This window comes from Elephantulus edwardii, unplaced genomic scaffold (assembly GCF_000299155.1).
Source record: "Elephantulus edwardii isolate Elephantulus edwardi_28Jun2011 unplaced genomic scaffold, EleEdw1.0 scaffold00121, whole genome shotgun sequence".
In the NCBI taxonomy this organism is placed as follows: Eukaryota; Metazoa; Chordata; class Mammalia; order Macroscelidea; family Macroscelididae; genus Elephantulus; species Elephantulus edwardii.
Window position 1 is genome coordinate 5,906,760 of NW_006399871.1, and position 18,503 is coordinate 5,925,262.

Sequence of the window (18,503 nt, forward strand, 5' to 3'; positions counted from 1 at the left end):
GTAAAAAAAAAAAGAAACTGGACTGAATAGACATTAAACCTATTTCATGCTCCTGCAGTTTTCTGAAAATTCCAGTTTATATGAAATTGCCTCTTTCCCCTCTAACGCTTCCCTGTTACTATGTGTTGCATAATACTCAGTTTGTGATTTTTCACTGTTGGGATTTAAAAAAAATACAAGAATAAGTAAAAAGTAATGTGAGAAATAACTTGCCAGTGTGGGTTCAAGCATTGTAAATTGCATATGGCAATGAAAACTTTTAATGTTTATCTATTAATTACTGTAAATCAATGAGGTACAAAAGTTGAACAGGGTGAAAATGGCCTTTATTTTTATCTTCACAATGATTAACTTTAGGGAGGAAAAAGCATTTATTAACTAATGGTTACTGAAAAGCCAAACTTTCCCAGCCCATTTCATATTCTCTTTCAACCATTTCAGGGCAGAACAATATTCCAAAATATAAACCTGTTCCTTATTAACATTGACAGTCATGTGCTTAATGAAAAGCTTTGGGTTTGATATACGAGCAGCTGTAATTAACCTGTCCACAGCAGCTTTATAATCATCCTGGCTCCGAGGGTTGTTTTTTTCACATCTACAAAATAAACACAAAGTCAGAAACTCTGTAACAGAAGCTAGGGTAGTTTCTTCAGAAGGTTGTAATTTACTTTTTGAAGCTAATTTATGGCTGTCTATTCACCATATTTTTCTTTTTTTTTTATTTTGTGTGCGTGTACCGTCAAATCAGATCTGACTGGTACAGGAGGATATTGCGCCTCCTTCTCCGGCAGAGCATCTGGTGGAGTCGAACCGTGTTCCTCTGGGATTGCAGTGTAGCTTCTTGCCACTAGGCCACCAGAGCTCCCCATCACCGTATTTTTCTAACCCAATCACTTTCTAACTTTTTTTGTTATGGTCCACAGTAAAACATGAATTTCATACTGTGATCCAGTGTACATCATCATATATCGAAACTTCTAATAAAAGTTTCATAAAACAAGACTTACCTTTATATTGATGTACTCTATTTCTACTTTTATTATTATTTTAAATAATGCTGGTTTGCAATTCCCTAGATTGATCTTACCACACAAAGGGGCCACAGCGGCAGTTTGAAAATCACTGACCTAGAACATAGGTAATGACCTGTATCTTTGTATTTTTAAATGTAGTAACTGCATAATTACTTACACTGAAAAAAAGAATATTACATTTAAGTTTGGAATTATTACTGACCTTTTTTTTTTTTTTTACTTCTTTTTGGCTATTTTAAACTACAAGTAAATAAAATGGAGGTCACATATGGTAACAGAAAGTACCTACTTACACTATGCCTTTACAAAATTTCAGATGTTTCTTCAGTCATGATTTAACAGTACTTCAGTGGTAGAAAATTTTATTTCTGTCAACTTTTCTATCAGTCCCATTTGTGGTTACATTTACTTGCATACAGTTCATACTTCATGGCAGTGTTTCCTCTGGCAAATGGGAAGTGTTTACAGAGATAGGCTAATACATTAGGCACCACTCTGGGCAGACACTGAGAATGAAGGCTCAAGCCAACTGCTAGCTACAAACTAGCTACCTACTTAAAACTTGCGAACACAAAAGGCTGAAAATGAAATAATGGGACTTCCAGCAACACTTCGGCTGATACCTTCCTGTTACCATTTCTTGTTCCCAATAAGCAGCTTGTTGTTAGATGCTATTTAGTCAACTAGGATTCACAGCCACCCTACGAACAACAGATCAGACATGCAGCAACTCTAAAAAAGGAAAAGAAATCTCCAGGTACTGGAAGTGAAAAAAAGACGTCAAGGCCAGAGCTATCAGTGAACACGCTGGTGATGGTGGAAGGACTGAGGCTCTAGGTGTAGGTACGTTTTAAGAAAGAGGGTTGGGAGTGTGATCTAACGGGCACACAGAGAACTGACCAGATTTACCTACGCTAATACAGACAGAAGAACAGCTGTTAAGGTGAAAAGCATGGACAGGGATAATAAAAAAATTTTTTTAAAAGAATTTAAAAATAGTTACTACAATATGCCAAATATGTTGGCCTTAAAATGTATAGACAAAAATGAATTCAGGGGAAACAGACAAATCCACAATCAGTGGGGAAGTTTTAAGTATTCCTCCTGGAAATTAATAGAACCACCTAGTAGGAGAAAATAAAGGTCAACCAATGAACTCTTCTGATAAACTTGTAAACTAAAATATAAAACAAAGCAATATAACAAAGAAGTTGGAAAATAATTCAGATATTAGAAATTATGACATTTTAACCTTAAAGGAAACATCGCATAACAAATTTTGAAGCAGATACACTGTTGTTAATGCAGAGGGAGATGTATATAGTCTTAAGTCTATATTTAAAAGATGCAAAAATGATGGCCAATTAATAGACTTGATGTTTAATTTGCTAAATACTAAGGAAAAAAAATCCCAAAAAAGCTGGAAAGGAGAAAATAAGTAACTGGAAGGTGCAAAGAGTATACTGGCACCTCTGATTTTGCTCTATTAGGGTTGAGTGAAATCAGACATGTCAATATAGGACTTTGAGATTATGAGCCCAATATTAGAGTTATATAAATTGCATCTAGTTAAAACAGAGGGGTTTTTTTTGAAAGCTGTAAATTAAGAATCTTTAATTATAAAATCGTTACACCCTCAGACTATAATTTGGTTTTTAGATGTGATTTACAATTTATTCAAGGTCTCTGAAAGCTGTCAAGCTGGAACTGACTCAGAGCTGTGTCCAGTGGATTTCTGAGGGTTTAAATCACATGGGAGTAGACTGCTCATCTTTCTCTCCAGGAGCAGCTGGCAGATTTGAATCATCTGTCTCTGGGTTGGCAGCGCCAACTCCTTACCTCCAGAGCTACCTGATTCAAGGTAGTGTCTATAATGATAGGGAGAAAAAAACAACAACAGTGGAAGTCTGGGTTTGGAAATAGTTAGCCTAAGTACAAAAGCCTACTCTTTTTTTGGTTGTTGTTATTGTGTGCCATCAAATCAGATCCAACTGGAACAGGAGGAGATTGCCCCTCCTTCTCCAGTGAAGAATCTGGTGAATCCATGTGCCTTCAGGATTGCAGTGCAGCTTCTTATCATTAGGCCACCAGAGCTCCCTTGGAAGCTTACTCCTTTTTCTACCTTGACCAGGAGGCAAAGGGGCAGCAAAATGAAACTGACATTCTCTCCTCAGTCTATGAAGTCTTGTGCCAAGATTAACATTTTCCTCCCAAAGAGTGATAAGAGGATTCAGACCGCTGACCTTTAGGACAGTAGCACAACACTTATTTTTGGTTTGGAAGCCATTTAAATATACAATAGAAAAGTTAAATGACTGTAGCAATCAAATTACAGTATTATAAATAAACACAACCTTATCAAGACTCAAAGAAATTTCACGTTTCCAATAATGTGACTGTGTGAAAGCATTCAGATGTACAAATGCCTAGAAAGGAATACCTTCTCTTTATCATACTACATTGTTGTTATTGTTATGTGTCATCAAGTTGCTTGCAACTCATAGCGACCCTATGTACAACAGCCCTAAACTCTGCTCTGTCCTGTGCCAATCGCACTGTCTCCGATACACCCATCCAGATTACCCCAGTCACTTAATTAATCCACCTCATCTTCCTTTGTATTTCCATACTTGAAAGCTCCACCTCAGTGGCTCTTTCTGTTATTCTACATGTGTTCTGTTGTACATAGGGCTTTCGGAGGCCTGCTATTTCAGAAGTGGATGGCCAATCCTTCTTCCTAGTCTGTCTTAATGTGAATGTTCAGTTTTAGAGAAGTATCAGACAGACCAGCAAGTTAAAGTTATATCCCTTATTGTGGCGTTAACCATTAGTATCAGTGTTCTAGAACTTAATTTTTTTAAAAAAGAATTCTGTTGTAAAGCTAATCTTCTAGATGCCTTCATAAGTAGCTAAGTTGATGGTCTAAAACCTTGAAGATGATACTTTGTAAATGGTGATTTTCACACGTCTACTAATTGTCTCATGTTCTTTTCTTCAACGGTGAAAACTAATTTTCTGCCCCTTAACTGTGGGTGGCACTAAATGCCTCACCTGTAAGATGAAGAGCAAAAAAATTATAATCTGCTGCTAGGAGGACAATTTGCTAGAGGTCTCTTCCTTATTTTTAAATCCAAGCAGGCAATGTCTACTGTTTTGGATTATTATTTCAAGGATGTTTATAGAATTAAAACCTTGAAAAATAGTAGTAAGGATAGGCTTGCCAACAGCCTTAGAAGATTAATGTCCTTATGCACAAAGGGCACCTATTTTCAAAGATCTGGGTGCCCTAAGCCTCAGGTTTCCTCTCCAGTAATAAAGTTCACTACGGGTGCAGGCATCCGTCTGGGTGAGGGGAAGTTATGCAGACATGTCGATAACCATGCTGCAAGTTGCACCATGAATATAATCTTCAGTCTCCATCCTATGAGTCTCATGTTTTATGCTGGTATCCATCAAATTGAGGCAAGCTAATCTGTAATCTAAGGACAAATTCTCAAGCCTTCATTCTTGATTTAGATTAGGAAAGGCATTCCAGTGCCCTCCTCACTTGAATCACTCACTTTTGAAGGTATGTTTTGTGCTGCTGTGGGAATATTGAAGCAACTATGACGTGAGGAGCTGAGCCTTCCTTCCAACAGTCAAATGACTAAGTGATTTTGGAAATAGATTCTGCAGCCGAAGTCACTGGCTGATTGCAGCCCAAATGACTACAGGTGGTGGTTGTGTACCATTGAGTTGGAACCTACTGACAGCTGACCCAGAGGCAGTAACTGCACAGAAGGGGATTGCCCATCCTTCTGTAGAGCAGCTTCTTGTCACTAGGCCACTGAGGAACCTGGTTTATAACACCAGTCAACTGAAGCAAAATCCTTGCTAAGCTCTCAGCAGGAGTAAGTTAGAGTGCTTGAAGTCTTAATTCTGGGGCTTTAGACAAAATTATTTGATGGTTACCACTCTGGTTCAAACCCTACATTATAATGTTTATGTATTTACATTAAAAATACAGAATGTAGGCTGACGGCTTTATTTATTATAATACTATTCTTTATTGAACCTATTAAATACCACTGACAGAACCTAGTAAATTTCCCTTTTAGACTTTGTTCTCATTGGGGTTTTTTTTGGGGGGGGGAAGGGGAGGTGTGACTACAAAGAGAACTACCATTTAGGTACTTAAAATATGGAACTTTCTCTGAAGATGTTAAAACTTTTACTGAATGCTACTTAGCCTGGTGGCCTAATGGTCAGAAGCTGTGCTGCAATCCCAAAGGCATGTGGTTCAATTCAAACTCTCCAGGTACTCCGCGGAAGGACAGGCAATCCCCTCCCAGGTGATTTAGTCTCTGAAGATGCGTTGGAGGGTTAACGGTAAGTCCATTCTTATTTGATGGCACACACCACCACTACTTAGTTATTGGTTTTTAAGACTCAAATAGGCTAACTCCTTTTCTCAACTTCAGTGTTACCAGAGTTTGTAAATGCTTGAACGTGCACGTGCACACACATAGACAGACAATCACATTTCCAAATGCAGTGAGTTTTGTCAACCAACCTTTTCATAACTATTTGCAGTGTCTGTGTAGCAGTTCCAGGACTCTGAATACTACTAGCATTAGATACCAAGAAAATTTCAATAGCTAAGAGCATTTCAACTTCAGATAAGTAAGAAGGAATAAGTAGAAGTTTTCGGTATAAATTTCCTTCCATTGGTGGATAGCAGCCCAAAGAGAGAGCACCTGAAAATAAGAGATTAAAATGTTTACTACAAGTCCAGTATGTAAAAACTCAGATGTCCAAAATACTATGTTAGCAATTACTTGCATTACTGAGTGATTGTTCACATTAGAAGCAGACTCAATACAGATTTTGATAATGAACTAACCTAAGTAGATTTATTGTTATCCTCTGTAATATGGGTTTTGAAATATTTAACGTTTTTAAATTTTTTTAACTTTTTTTAAAAAAAAATTTACTATTTTGTGTGTGTGTAACGCCAAATCAGATCTGACTGGTACAGGAGGAGATTGTTCCTCCTTCTCCAGCAGAGCATCTGGTGGATTTGAACCGTGCACCTCTGGGATTGGAAATATTAACTATTAAGAAAGAAAATAAACCTCTCTGAAATGACTTTTGAACTTTACTATGACAGATGCCCATTTATTTCATGCTGTGGTCAGCACAATAAATAAAAAGCCAGAACAGCTATTTGAGTTTTGATAGATCTTATCTAATAGCAACTGTATGGGATATTATTATTGCTTATTCTGAATTTTGAATCTAGAAAAATGGGTATTATAATGCAAATATTTTACTTTCTATCAGATGATAATATTAAAAAAATATTTTTTAGGGTTTTTTTTCCCCAGTCACACTGTGATCTATACGCTCATTCCCGTACAATGGAAGACAGTATTTCTGAGTACATTTACTTAGTAAATAAATAGTACTTAGTGCAGTTTGTGCAATAAATACTGTGCTAATTACATATCTTACATGGTGCTCCATGTATTATAGCTATAGTCCCCAACTCACGTTCTAAAAAATTAATTTTTCAAGATAAGATATTTAACACTGTTCAGATGCTTATCAGAAGTTGGTATAGAGGAAGATTCTATTTAAAACTCTTGTTGCTGTTAATGCCATCGAGTCAGCAGTAACTCACAGGCACCCTGTGAACAATGGCTCTGAACCCTGCCCTCTTCTGAGCCATCCTCATCATCTCTGCCACATTTGAGCCCATTGCTGTTTGCCAGTCCGTCTCCTTTAGGGTCTTTCCCTCCTTTGCTGACCCTCCACCTTTCCAAAAATCTTATCCTTTTCCAAGGATAAGCCCCTCCTAAAAACATACCCAAAGCATGCTGGACAAAGTTTCACTATTCTAGCCTTCAAGGGGCACTCTGGCTGCATCTTTTCTAAGACAAACTTATTTGTCTTTTTGGCAGTCCATGGGATATTCAGTATTCTTCTCTAACACCACAACTCAAAGTCTTCTGCCATTCTTATTAGAACATTCAGATGCACAGCAAGTGACTCAAAGAGTACACCTTAGTCTTCAAACTGACATCTTTGTTATTCGGCCCTTTGAGGAGGTCACTGACAGCAGTCTTTCCCAATTTGTCATCTGATTTCCTGGCTGCTGTTGCCAACGGTGTCTACTGTGGATCCAAGCAAGAGGAAGTCATTGACAATCTCTCTCTCTTTTCCACCAAACATGATGGAGAGCTTGTTGGCTCTGTGGTAAAGATCTCTGTTTTCTGGATTTTAAGATGTAGCCCATACTGAAGGTTGTCTGAGTCTCTGTAGCACACAGTTCAATTTTCAGCAAGCAATGCTGTGTCATGTGCATAATGGAGGCTGTTAATGTCTTCCTCCGATCCTGATACCACATTCTTCTTCATGTAGTTCAACTTTTTTACTGATTTATTCTGCAGACTGAATATGTATGGACAAAGGATACAGCCCCGACACAAACTTTTCCTGATTTTAAACTCTGCACTATTCCCTTGCTGTTTTTAACATAGCTTCTTGGTTGATCAAGGTGTAAGTTTCACATGAGCACAATTAAGTGTTCTGGGATTCCCATTCTCAATGTCAGCCATAATTTATGATCCACAATCAAAAATGCCTTTGTACAGTCAATAAAACATACAAAGACTGATATTCTTTTTCAGCCAAGATGTACCTAACATCTGCAAGGATCTCCTTTGTGCCACAGCTTCTTCTAAGTCCAGCCTGCATTTCCAGCAGTTCTCTGTACTGTTTTTTAATGATTTTCAGCAAGATTTTACTTGTGTTATTAATGATGTGTTGTGGTTGTTTGTTGAGTCACCTGTGACTCAGAGAGCCTAGAACAGCTCTGAACCCTGCCCTATCCTGTGGCAGTCTCACTGACTCAGACATACCCAATCCTATTACTTTGCAAATCCACTCAATCCAGGTCTCCCTCTCCAGCACTGTCTCGCTACCCTTCCAAGCATGATGTCCTTCTACAAGGATTGGTCCCTCCTGGCCATGTGCCCAAAGTATGTGAGATGAAGCTACAAAATTCTTGCCTCCTAAGTGGAACTTTGTTTCCCTCTCTTCAAGACAGATCTATTTGTTCTTAGTGGTCCGTGGTATTTTCAATACTCTTGTCTAGCACAACTCAAAGGCATCAATTCTTCCTCTGTCATCCTTAGTTATTGTCTAGCTCTCTGATACAAAGCATTTAATGACACTGTTCAGTAATGTCCACATTTTATTGGGTCACCTTTTTTGGGAATGGGAACAAACATGGATCTCTTCCAGTTGGTTGGCCAGGAAGCTGTTTTCATATTTTCCTACCATGGTGAGCATGTCTAGGGCTGCATCTATTTGCTGAAATATGTCAGGTGGTATCCTATCAGTTCCTGGGGCCTTATTTTTTGCATGCCTTTAATGCAGCTGGAACTTCCTCCATCACTATCGGGTTTGGTCATACACTACTTCCTGAAATGGTTCTATGTTCACCAATTTCTTGGGTTCAGTGACTCAATGTATCCCTTCCATTTCCCTTTGATGATTCCTTGGATCATTTAAGATTTTGCCCATGACATCCTTCAGTACTGCAACATAAGGCTTCAATTTGTTTTTCAATTCTCTTGGCTTCAGAAATGGCAAACAAATTCTTCCCTTTTTGTTTTCCAGCTTCTGTTCTTTGCACATTCCTTCAAAATACTTTGCTTTGTCATTTCATGCTGGCCCTTGGAAATTGCTTTTACTTGGGCAATTATTCTCTTTGCTTTGGACTCTCAATATACTAGTGCAATTTTCAGTCTCTTCTGACATCCATTTTGGTCTTTTGTTTCTCACTAGTCTTTGTAATGACCTTTTGTTTTTGTCATGGATACAAATCAAATAAAGGTAGCACTATATTTTATATTTTTACAAAACCTACTTAAAATATGTAATTAAGACAAGTTTCTTCAAATGAGCAGTGAGTGCCACAATGGGCACAATGTGTCAGGAAGTGTTAAGATGACACAGAACAGGACAGGGTTCAGATTTGTCCTTCATAGCGTCAACTCGACAGCACCTAAGAAGAGCTTCAAATGGGGATGTTGATGTCTAATCTTTCAAGATCTGCCATGTGCCATTTATCTAGACAACTCACTTCTGAAATGAGGTACACTTACTCCCATACTGTACCTTGGGTAAACATACAGGCTCTGCCTCCAGGATCCAGATTTTGGATTACAAACCCATCAGGTGATCCCACTTCCCTAAGTCACTAGCAGGAGCAAGATACTGTCAATTCACTGACTTTTTCTAATTTGGTAGATATAATAAATATGCAATATGTTTTACTTTTCTGATCAAAGGAATAGAAGTATTAAAAAATGAGCAGAAATTTACTAAGATTACTTCTGCACTAAAAGCAAACAAGAGGAAAAAAGTTTTATTGATTTAAGGGGGGGGGAAGTAACTGAAAGACACAGCAATAATGTTCCTCCTGACTTTTATCTCTGAGATTAAAGTAGTATTTTTAGAATTAGGGAGAGGAAATCATGAACACCAGGATGGCAACTTTGTTACCCCTGGATAATTTCCTTCTGATGAGTTTGGGAACAAAAACAAAATAAAGTAATCAGATAAGTGAACGATAACTCATAGAATGTATACAAATATTTGCCAATTATTTGACAAGGGACTTGTATCCAGAATATAGAACTCTTGCAACTCAATAAAAACAGCCCAAGGGAAAACAAGGCAAAGCATTTGAGGTGATAGATCTCCAAAAAAAGATGTGTCAGTAGTCATCAAACAGATGGGAAAAATGTTCCCCATTATTAGTTATTAGGGACATATGATCAAAATCACAGTGAGAGATTTCGTTCTCATGACGATTTTTAAAATTTTAAAAAATTTTTTATTTATTTTAATGAAAGTTTACAGAGACTTTGGATTTCCATTTTCATTGTTGCACACTTTCCTCCCTGCCCATCCCTCCCCCCATGACAATGGTTTTAAAAAAAACTTCTCATATGAGAGCAAAAGTGAAATGTCAGTCAGTTGGAACTCTCATATGTGGCTGTTGGGAACAGCAAGTTAAGTGACCTCTTAACTAAAAGGTTGGGAATTTGAAGGTACTGCTTCTCTGCGGGACAATGATGGGTGATCACCTCCCATTTAGACTTGCAGTTGTTATTATTCTTAGGTGCTGTTGAGTCTACTCCAACATAGATCCTATATATGACAACATGATCCTATGTGTGACAGACTGAAACCTTGCTAGTGCCCAACCATCCTCACAATTCCCACTGTTCTTCAGCTCATGAAGATTTACAGGCTCAGAAACCCGAGGGAGGGTTGCCATGAGCTAGCAGTGGATTTATAGGTGGTTGGTTAGGTGGATTATGTAAAATGGAAAGCAGCCTGGCAGTTCCTCAGAAGGTTAAACATCAATTTACCATGTGATCCAGAAATTTCATCCCTGGATATATGCCCCAAAGCAGAAAGACCCTATTGTTGTTCTTATGAGTCGTCAAGTTGCTTGCACAACAGCTCTGAACTCTGCTCTATCCTGAGCCAACCTTATTGTCTCTGACACACTTAACCCCATTACCCCAGTCACTGAGTCAAACCATCTCATCGAGGGTCTTCCTCTCCTGCAGTGTCCCTCCACCAGCCCAAGCATGATGTCCCCCTCCAAGGACTGGTCCCTCCTTGCAACATGCCCAAAGTATGTCAGGTGGAGCTTCAGAATTCTTGCCTCCAAGGAGCAGGCTGGTTTCATCCTCTTCAGGATGAACCAATTTGTTATGGCCCCACAAAAACTTGTAAGTGAGGGAGCTCTGGTGGCCTAGTGGCAAGAAGCTGCACTGCAAACACAGAAACACATGGTTCGAATCCACCAGATGCTCGGATGGGGAAGGAGGGACAATGTCCTCCTGTACTAGTCAGATCCAATTTGATGGTACACACATACAAAATTAAAAAAAACCAAAACAACCCCCCCCCCTTATTCGTGCTAAACAAAAAAGCAGAGTTAACCCAAATGTCCATCAACTGATAAATGGATAAAAACTACACTGCATGATTCCACTTATGTTAAATATCTACCATGGGCATATCTACAGAAGCAGAAAGTAGACCAGTAGTAGCCTGGGTCTCAGACAGGGAAGAAGTACATCAAGGGTATGGTGGATGACTGCTAATGCACATAACAGGCTTTCTTTTAGGAAAAGTATAAGATGTTCTTAAATTAGATTATGCCCATGGCTGTACAACTCTGAATAAGCTAAAAATCACTGATTATCCTTTAAGTGAGTTAATTTTATGATATGTGAACTACATAACTCTATAATGCTATAAATAAATGATATGAGTACATGGCCTTAATAATATTGTGGTAAAAAAATTAACCTTAAGCTCCAAATCAAGTACTACTAGATGTGTGATTTTTAAGGTAATGAAAGGCTTTCATTTCTTGCAAGTATTAATCAATGTCTCTGGACTGATCCAAAAGAAGATTCAGTGAAATATGAAATGTCAACAACTGTAAGGAAATGAGATGTCTTAGAGACTGATGAGGGGCTATATTCATTTGGTTTTATAGTTTATATTTATTTGAAATACATAAAAGACTTTACTCAATAACCTCATATGCTTAAGTTCCAGATGTTTCACTGCAAAGGAAAAAAAAAGGCATATGTGTGAAAAGAAAAAAAGCAAAGTGCTAATGAGGAAGTTATTGAGTTGTAGTAAGTATTAACTGCTTTAACAAACTGCTAAAATAAAACTCTTAAAAAGGTACTATCATCAGGGCTAGAGGGATCTGAGGATCTGAGGCGTGACTGCTAATGGGTATAGTTTATTCTGGGAGTGATGAAATGTTCTAAAATTGATGTGGTGTAAGTTGCACAGCTCTGTAAATATTTTAAAATCACTGAATTGTGAGAACTGTATTTTATATAAATAATTTCAAGTAAGCTGTTAATAAAATTTTAAAAGATTTACATTTAGTTATTTTAATATGGAATTTTATTTCTAGCAAAAAAAAATGGAATCATATGAATCTTAATGGGTTTTTTTTGTGCATACTGCATACAAACACCTTTTTATCTGGCATTTTCTCCAAACTGTAAAACTAGTTATTTGAAAAAGAAACAATTAAATGGAATTGACTCTAACAATTAAAAGCAAGAGTTGAAACATTCTTCTACAGTTCTGATCATCCTTAAAAAGAAAAACTGTTCTTGTGCAGTTGCTTTCAAAACTTCTTTTTTTACTGTAACCTAAAATAAGTGGTTTCCTTAAGGTAGTAATAATTATGAAACCTTTTATGAGATGATAAATAAAATTCCTTTCACTGCTAAACTTAGGAAATCTCAGTTGGTAGTAAGAAAAACACTGCTGGATTCTTAGTTCAGGGGAGTTTTAGTCTGTGTGGCTTAGGGTGGCCAGGAGGTCTGACACATCTGGCACGACAGTCAAACAGAGTAAGAACTCTACTTTATGTTTTATGCATGACAACAGGAGGAAAGGAAGTTGAAGACAAATTACTGAATAAAGGCTGAAAGAATCCTTTTCTAGATTCTACATGGAAGTACTTTCTAATTGAAATACCTGCAAAGTGGCTGGGACCAGAGGAAGCATAAGTTTTACAGGTTTATTGTTCTGAAAGAAATAGCTATAAATGAACTACCAAAGCTCTTTTATGAGTTATTGTAAGAAAAATTGTTATATACCACGTTGCACAGTAATGACAGATATTGTACTCTTTTATGAGTCCTGCTATAAAAAATGAAAAGTTATAAGATTAGATACATGGCAAGGAGAAGTAAAATAAGTAGATAATCTTTAAATTTTATTTTACAAAACTCTTTCATCTTTTATTTTTCTAAGATATGCAAATTCAAATTTTTTTGCTGTGCATCTGAGAGTGGACAATGACTAAAGATGACAGAAGAAGAATTGATGCCTTTGAGTTGTGGTGCTAGTGAAGAGTACTGAAGAAAACAATCAGAGTAGTGAAGAAAACAATCAGGTCTTTCCTAGAGAGGGTAAAACCAAGCTGCTCTTCGGAGGCAAAGATTCTGCAGCTTTTTCTCACATACTTTGGGAATGTAGCCAGGAAGGACCAGTTCCTGTAGAAGGACATCATGCTTGGAAAGGTGGAGGGACAGTGAAGGAGAGGGAGACCCTGGATAAGATGGACTGACGTAATAATGGGGATAGTTATGTTGGAAACAGTGAGATTGGATCAAGACAGGGCTGGGTTCAGAGCTGTTGTGTACAGTGTCGCCATGAGTCATAGTTGACTCATATAACAACAAAGTGTAGTCGATGGCACATAACAACAATGCAAAAAACTGGTGGATTTCTGTCATTTACTTTTCACGCTCACCCTCTAGTGGACATGCTCTGCTACAAAGAAATAAAAATGCAGTTACTAGACACAGGACAGAAATACACTTATTTCAAAGGAAAGCCCCGATCTGTTTAGATCAGTATGTTTTAATTTAAATTTAGTGTGTTCTTAAAAATGTATTAAATGCTTGATTTGAAAAGTTAGAGATGGATACAGGATTAAGTAGAAAAGCAAATGAAAACAGTATATAAAATTTTCAAATGTAACTTACTTTTGTAGTGAGCTCTGGCTTTGAGCCATAAAGAACTCCTTCCTAAAGTAGTGATTAATCTTCTAAGAAAGGAAAAATCAATAGGGATGCTCTTTGAAATCATGAATTCTGCTACAGAGGATGATAGGCCAAGACTGTTGCTTTTGATACATGCATCTAGAAGCTTATTGAAAAGAAGGCTATACTGTGAGACATCCACAGTTTCTGCAATGAAAAAAAGAGAATGGATATAACCAAACTGATCTAGGTTAGTCTCTCTCTTCAACTGTCTTCTTATAATACGATAATCTTACATGTTCTCTAAGTAATAAAGAAACAAACAAGCAAAAAAAGGTTTGACAAAAGCAATACAGTTGATTTACCTTGTAATGGAGTACATGAAAGGAAGCCTGAAAAAGAATCAGAGGCTGCATCAGTCTCTGACTTTGGCCCACACCTGTGACTGTGCAGTTGCAATGTCCCACAGCAATGAATTCAAGCTTCTTTTTGTATTACATCTGCATTTTAGATTTCGGCTTTCTATTCCACAAGACTAAAAAGAAATCATCCCTTAACAAGTACAGTTTTAAAACAAATGTTCGATTTTTTGGTAGATGAATAAACGTTATTTTTATTTTCAGGAAGTGAAAGGGAGTCAGAGGTTAGTGCCTTGAAAAACGCATTTCAAAGAAAAGAAGATTTGTGGAAGGTTAAGGGTGTCAGGAGGGGCTCATGTTTACTTAGCACTTTCAGGAGGGAAAAGAGGCATTATCTTAGCAAAGGATGTATTCTACAAACCAGGAGGCTTGAACAGCTGCTCCTCAAGATTAAAACAATATTTTAAATTCGTATTTCTAGTCATCAAGTCATTCCGTAGGAAAATGAAGTCATTTTGGAACCATCCAATCTTTTCTTTCCTTTATTCAGTCCATTTGCTGTAGGGCCCAGATCCTAAGGTTTTTACTGCTTTAGGAACAAGGATGTTAGTGGTCAAGCCTAAATGAAGAAATTAATCTCCTTACCTTCAATCTCTTCTTAAAAATTACCACTAGAGGAACTTTTCTTAAAACATAAACTTCATTACATCACTCATAAACTCCAACTTCTCCTGACCCTTTGCTTCATACACCGAGGACAAAACCTAACCTTCATGGTCTTCCCTCCCCGAAAACACTTCTATCAAACCAAAACAAACAAAAACAATACAAACACTTTATGACCTTCCAAAAAAAGCCCCAAATACAACTTTATTTTTTTTTTAAATTTTTTTTTTCAAATACAACTTTATGGTCTTCCAAAAACTGGGCACAACTATTTGGCTATTCTCATGATTACCATTATGTTTCACTATCATTTGAATTGTAAATTACCAAAAACATCCAGCACCCATTCAGACTCCTTGCCTGTGAACTGATTCAGACTCACCCTCCACCGGGTATCGGGGAATGGTGAATCTGAAGCTTGGGGTAATTGCAGCCTTTGGGTTAGCAGCACAACCTGCAATAGACTATACACCACTGGAGTTCCCTAATTCTATCTAAAGGACGTACTCTGTAAGAGCCAGTGTGCTGGGGATACCAAGATAAAGAAAATACCACTACCTTTAAGGATCTCATCTGAGAGAGAGAGACAAATACAATAAAGGGTCTAATTTTAAGAAATGACTGATTGTACAGGATACAAGAAAAGTCATTTGAAGGGTGACCTTCAAGCAAACAATTTCATCCTTCTCTGAACCCATCAAGTACATTACTGACCCAAAGCTTTTTACTCATGTATCTCTTAACCTGTGTTCTCTTTTCTGATCCATAGGTGACTTGAGCTTTATGAGCTAAGAACATTACTACCATTGCTGAAACTGGTATTCTTTTCCTTGGAGCTTGTTATCTGCTTAATTTCCTCCATGATTACCTACATCCCAAGATAATATAGTAAGATCTGTCTTTAAGACACAAGAGAAGAAACATTCTTTAGTATCAATGAAGACATGAAGTTGGAGTGAGAAGGACATTTAAGGATATAGTTTGCTGATGATCTGATGGGTGGGGAAAAGGGACAATGTTAGTGTTAGAAACTTATGACATACAAATCAAAAAAGTTATCCACCAGATGCTCTGCCGGGGAAGGAGGGACAATCTCCTCCTGTACCAGTCAGATCTGATTTGACGGTACACGGACACAAAAATAATACAATAAAAAAAACAAAAAAACCTCAAAGTTTTTCTGGATTTATTTTTAAAACTATCAAGATTGCATATTCAGTGCTCGCTTCGGCAGCACATATATTAAGATAGCATATTCAATTCAGAGAGGACACATTTGACAGAAAACCACTATAGTATAAAGATACCGAAGTGTAACAAGTAGCTTTAAAGCAGGTGGAAAACGTTCTTATTAACAATTAAAACACCAAATGGCAAAAGATAATTAAGCTAAAGTTGTAAAAAACATACCTTGAGAATTCTGAAAACCTGGTAGGTTTTGTAAAACTTCAAATGTCTGCCTGTACAGATTCTTGGCCAAGATCTCACATGCAAGTGTACAGAGCAGACTATGTCGTTTGAGCACATCCAGTCTGTCGCAAGGCCACAGTGGGGTACTGATGATCCATTCGGACTCTTTCACAAAGAAAAAAGTATAAACACTTCACACTGTGAAAGCCACAGTGAACAAAATCACTGCCCAGTAATCAGGATTCAAGGTTACTAAATATCATTTTTCCACAATAAAACCCACTTTTGAATTGATTGCTTTTGAGCTGATTCCAACTTATCATGAGGCTCCACTTGAGTTACTGAGGCCGTGAATCCTTATGGGAGGGGACTGCTCATTTTCCTCCCACACTGAAGCTGGCTGGTTTGAACTGCTAACCTCTTTAGTGAGCTGAGCTGCTAACCTTCCTCCTGAGCAACTGCTGGTAAATTAAAACAGCAAGGGACTACCTTTGAATTAGAAGTGCAACACCTTATGGACTACACCCTCAGAGGGGACAAGAGGTGGATTTGGAGAAATAAGAAAATTAGGTTTCCACCTTACAGAACAATTTAAAACTTAAAATAAATCAGGGCACTCTCCTATCACTGATGGTCCCTAAAATAAGTAGTGTATTATGTATGTACATATATCTCTATGTACTTGTGTGTTATGTGTACACACACACACACACACACACACACACACATATATTCTCCCCCCTCCCCCTCTTCTCTTCTTTCCTTCCTCCGTCCCTCTCTCCCCTGGTCAGACAGTCCATAGGATACTATGCTGCTAACGAAAAGGCTGTGGTGGTTTGAATCCAACAGCTTCTCTTTGGGAGAAAGATGGAAAGATGAGCGGTCAACTCTTCAAGATTTCAACCTCTGCATAGCTCCCTTACCGCAAAACCTACTACACAGTAGTAGTAAACAAAACAGCATGGTATTAGCATGACAACAGGCACATAGACCAATGGAGCAGACTGAGATCCTGGAAATAGACTCATCTATCTTTAGTCAACTGATATTCAACTAGGAAATAAAACCCATCAAATGGGGAAATTCCATCCTTTTCAAGAAATGGTGTTGGCAAAACTGGACTGCTATCTGCAGAAAGCTGAAACAGGATCCACATCTCACTCTATACACAAAAATCAACTCAATGTGGATCAGAGACCTGGGAATAAAGCCCCAAACCATATAGTTCATCAGAGATTAACTGGGATCAAGCTTAGATGGCCTAGTCTATGGTATAAAGAGACTGCCAAATACAAGCAGAAATGCACAATGTGGAGAGGATAAAATTGATGAATGAGATCCCCTAAGGATTAAATCCCGGTGCACATCAAACCATTTTCCAACAGAGTGGAAAAAACCCCCCTTATGATTGGGGGAAAAAAATATGGCAATACCATTTCAGACAAGGATCTCCTATCAAAAGTTCACAAAATCTTACCAGGCTTCCACAAGAAAGAATGATAACACAACTTGAAAAATGGACAAAAGACATGTAAAGAATTTTCAAAGAGAAAGATAGATGGATGGCCAACAGACACATGAAGAAATGCTCAAAATCACTGGCAATAAGAGAGATGTAAATCAAAACCACAATGAGATACCATCTTACACCAATGGCAATGGCAAAGTTTAACAGGACAGCAAGTAATAAATGTTGGGAGAGGATGTGGAAAGATGGAACTCTTATATACTGCTGTTGGGATTTTAAAATGATGCAACTACTCTGGAGGGCAGTTTGGCATTTTCTCAAAAAGCTGAACATAGAAATTCCATTGTGACCCAGCTATTCCACTGCTTGGAATATACCATGAGAGAATGAGAACTGAGGTACAAAGGGAGATTTATAAACCAATGTTCACAGCAGCCTTATTCACCAGCACAAGAACATGAAAATAGCCCAAATGTCCAACCACAATCAAATGGATTGAGAAATTGGAGCACCAAGTGAGCCAAGCTCAGGATAGATGGAATCTGAGTGAGAAATATTAATACTTAGTTTGGGAGCCTCGGTGGGGAGCAGTGTGCCTAGTGGGGAGCAGCAAGTTGTGGTGGGACCCGCCCACCAGGAAGAACTAGTAGGACAGCGGGAATTTGAGTGAGGTACTTGGGGGGGAGAATCACTGCTGATTGCTGGACCAATTATGGGTCCCCTTCAACCTTAAGCAGGAGGGGGTGAGACAGCTGGAGCTTGAGTGGTATGGCAGACTCAGTTCTCGAGGGGAAAACTAAGGCTTCTTGGTTTTTCCATTCAGGTCCCCCATGCCCCACGTGGGTCTGCATGAATGTCCTCCCTCCCAGCCCTTGCGTGCCATCTGTGAGTGCACCCACCTTATGTGCATTCGTGTGTGTGCACCTGCCCAACTTTCTTCTGGAGCAGTGACATCAGATCAAGA

The 18,503-nt window shown here is 38.1% G+C and overlaps 1 protein-coding gene across 1 annotated transcript in view; it reads right to left on the bottom strand.

Annotated features, from left to right (window-relative positions):
• Nucleotides 1-378: 378 nt before the first annotated feature.
• Nucleotides 379-18,503, bottom strand: part of TOPAZ1 (testis and ovary specific PAZ domain containing 1) — an 88,166-nt gene continuing 70,041 nt past the window's right edge. The window contains exons 20-23 of the mRNA XM_006893055.1: nt 16,072-16,236; nt 13,640-13,843; nt 5,590-5,773; nt 379-598 (exon numbers count right to left, since the gene is read on the bottom strand). Coding sequence (XP_006893117.1) covers nt 379-598; nt 5,590-5,773; nt 13,640-13,843; nt 16,072-16,236 — 773 coding nt within the window. The remainder of the gene's footprint in view (nt 599-5,589; nt 5,774-13,639; nt 13,844-16,071; nt 16,237-18,503) is intronic.